The sequence below is a fragment of the Athene cunicularia genome, unplaced genomic scaffold (assembly GCF_003259725.1).
Source record: "Athene cunicularia isolate RWA unplaced genomic scaffold, athCun1 SCF_97, whole genome shotgun sequence".
NCBI lineage: Eukaryota > Metazoa > Chordata > Aves > Strigiformes > Strigidae > Athene > Athene cunicularia.
In genome coordinates, this window is record NW_020799531.1 from 12,789 (window position 1) to 15,686 (window position 2,898).

Consider the following 2,898-nt stretch of genomic DNA (forward strand, 5'->3'; position numbering starts at 1 on the left):
CCCCCCCCAGCACTTCCCGGGGCGCTTTTTCCACCAAAACAATGAACTAAAGACGCTTCCCATCAGAACAGAGATGGTCAGGGCTTGTTCTGAGCTTTCTCTTCTTATTTTCCTCTCAGATAAACAGCTCTCTGGTGGGATCAAGGGAATTCGCAGCCAACTTCTGAATGGTACGCCAAGGAAAAGGCGGTTTAGGGGGAAATTCGGGCAGAGTTCTGAATACTGAGTGCGGGCAGCAGTGAGACAGGGTCAAAAGCAGAGTTTTTCCTCCTTCTAGTATCACAAGAAGTGGAGAACGTGCAGCGGAAGGTGACACAGTGCAAAGCGGAGTGCGGGAAGGAGCTGTCGGATCGCCTCCGCACCCTGGGTGAGAGCCTGATTTTGATGGGAAATCATTAAATTTCCGTCCTTCTCCTCGATTTCAAAACACACGGTACCGGGTAGATGCTCTCCGACGATCCCTAAAATGTGCACCGCGTGTGGCCAATCTTAATGAGCTTGAGATATCGATGGGTACAGTATTAAAGAGAAAAGGCTTTGCTCGGCGTGTTGATAAACACAATTAAAAACCTCATTTAAGCGAAAGGGCTTTGAGGTTTTACAACCTGAATTTTCATATAAACGGTAACCCGCACCAGGAAATCACCCCGCGAAAGCCAACGGTGTAAACTGGGATGGAGAGGAAAAGGGGAAGGGAGACAAAACCGGGTGGGGTGTGGTTTTTTTTTAGGTCTTTGCGGCAGCTGAATTATTTTTTGTTCTCTCCCCGGCAGAGCAAAGGGACGTGTTGGGGCCGGTGCAGCAGCAGCTGGCGGAGGTGAAGCAGGCGCAGAGCCGCGCGTCCGCGCTCCTGAACACGGCGCTGGAGCAGATGCGAGGCCTCTCAGGTGAGGGGAAACGGCCAGGCTGAGCCCGCGGGCGTCCCCCTGAGCTCAACGCACGCTCTCCTTTTTATTTTTCACTGTTTTCCCTCAGATATTCTCTGCTTGAAGTGTCCCGCCGGCTGGGAGCAGTTTGCCAAAACCTGCTACTACTTCTCCTCCGACACCAAAACCTGGCGGGATGCTAAAGAATTCTGCGCCAACTACAACGCCCATCTGGCCGTTGTCAACAGCGAGCAGGAAAATGTAAGATGAGAAATCCTGTAAAACGCAGGAAAAAAAACAGGTTTCACGAGTTTAGAGGAATATTAGGCTCCAGTTCCGCAAATGGAACGCTGAAGGTTAAGCATGGGAGACTCGACTGCCTGCAGAGGGGGGAAAATGCAGCCAGTTGAGGTTCTGATGTGATTTGGCCAAATCGTGTGAATCTGTCCCCAAAATGGTTGACGGGATTTAATGGTTTTTGGGGGAAAAACTGGGGGGAGCCACTGCTCCTCCGGGGTCCGTGTGACCCCGAGGGAATCCTGGGCTACGAGAGGCGCTCACCTGAGTTTGGGGTGGATGTGCCATGGCTCCACGGCGATGCCTCCTCACGATCATTTAGGAATGATGGAATTACAGTTATTTAGAGATTACAGATTTTTTTTTTCAGATATTACAGAAGTTATTTAGCGATTACAGAAGCTTTTTAGATGTTACGGCAGTTATTTAGAGATTGCAGAAGTTTTTTAGGAATTACTGATTTTTTTTTAGAAATTACAGAAATTTTTTAGAGATTACAGATTCTTTTTTAGAAATTACAGATTTTTTTAGAAATTATAGCAGTTATTTAGAGATTACAGAAGATTTTTAGGAATTACAGATTTTTTTTAAAAAATTACAGAAGTTTTTTAGAGGTTACAGGTTTTTTTTTTTTTAGAAATTACAGAAGTTTTTTAGGAATTACAGATTTTTTAGAAATTACAGAAGTTTTTTAGGAATGACAAGAGTTATTTAGAGATTACAGAAATTTTTTAGGAATTACAGATATTTTTTAAAAAATTACAGAAGCTTTTTAGAGATTACAGATTTATTTTTTTTAGAAATTACAGAAGATTTTTAGGAATTACAACAGTTATTTAGAGATTACGGAATTTTTTAGCGATTACAGATTTTTTTTTTTAGAAATTACAGCAGGTTTTTAGGAATTACAGAAGTTTTTTAGGAATTACAGATGTTTGTAGAAATTACAGTTTTTGGAATTACAGATTTTTTATTTTTCTAGAAATTACAGAAGTTTTTTAGGAATTACAGATTTTTTAAAGAAAAAAATTACAGAAATTATAGAATGAATTACAGAAATATAACCCGAACTATGCACAAGTTCGCACTCCTAACCCAATTTAGACGATCCCCACCTCCCATTCAGGAGGGCGTTTTCACCGACAAAAGCACATGGAGTCTGAAAAAAGCTTCTTTCTCCAGGTATTAGAAATTTCAGCACTTTTTTTCATTTCTGGTGGGAAATGTTGCAATTTTTGTCACACTTGTGACACGCCACAGTTGTCCTCTGCGAGGGACAGGCTCCCCGATGGCCAGCGCTGCCCTTGGCGCCACTGAATCCCTTTGCTGTCGCCTTCCACTTCCCCTCGTGATGCTTTTTTTTTTTTTTTTTTCCCCGCTATTTGCAGAAATTTCTGGCAAATCACATCATGGACAACCGGGTGTTCTGGCTGGGCCTGACCGACATGCACACGGAAGGCAGCTGGCAGTGGGTGGACAGCCGCTCCCTCTCTATGTCGTACGTTTTTAGCCTCATCAGGTGGTAATTTGCCCCAAAAAATCACCTCTGTTCTCCCTTGGCCCCCCCCTTTTTTTTTTTCCTAATAAAAAAAAAAAAAGGCACCACACCCTCATTAGCACACCCACCTGCTCTGGTTTAGTGCTTAAAAAGCACAGAAATAAGTTCCATGCTGCCATGGCGGAGGGAAAGGTAAGAGGAGTTGCCCTGCTGCAGATTTGCCTTCCCCCCCCCCCC

General features: G+C 43.9%; 1 protein-coding gene across 1 annotated transcript; it reads left to right on the forward strand.

The window, feature by feature from the left end:
• The first annotated feature begins 73 nt into the window (after positions 1 to 73).
• LOC113490997 (C-type lectin domain family 17, member A-like) lies at positions 74 to 2,689 on the forward strand. Its single transcript, XM_026867614.1, has 5 exons — positions 74 to 170; positions 278 to 367; positions 774 to 887; positions 976 to 1,127; positions 2,552 to 2,689. The coding sequence occupies exons 1-5, from the start codon at positions 74 to 76 to the stop codon at positions 2,687 to 2,689; spliced, it is 591 nt and encodes a 196-aa protein (XP_026723415.1).
• Positions 2,690 to 2,898: the final 209 nt, after the last annotated feature.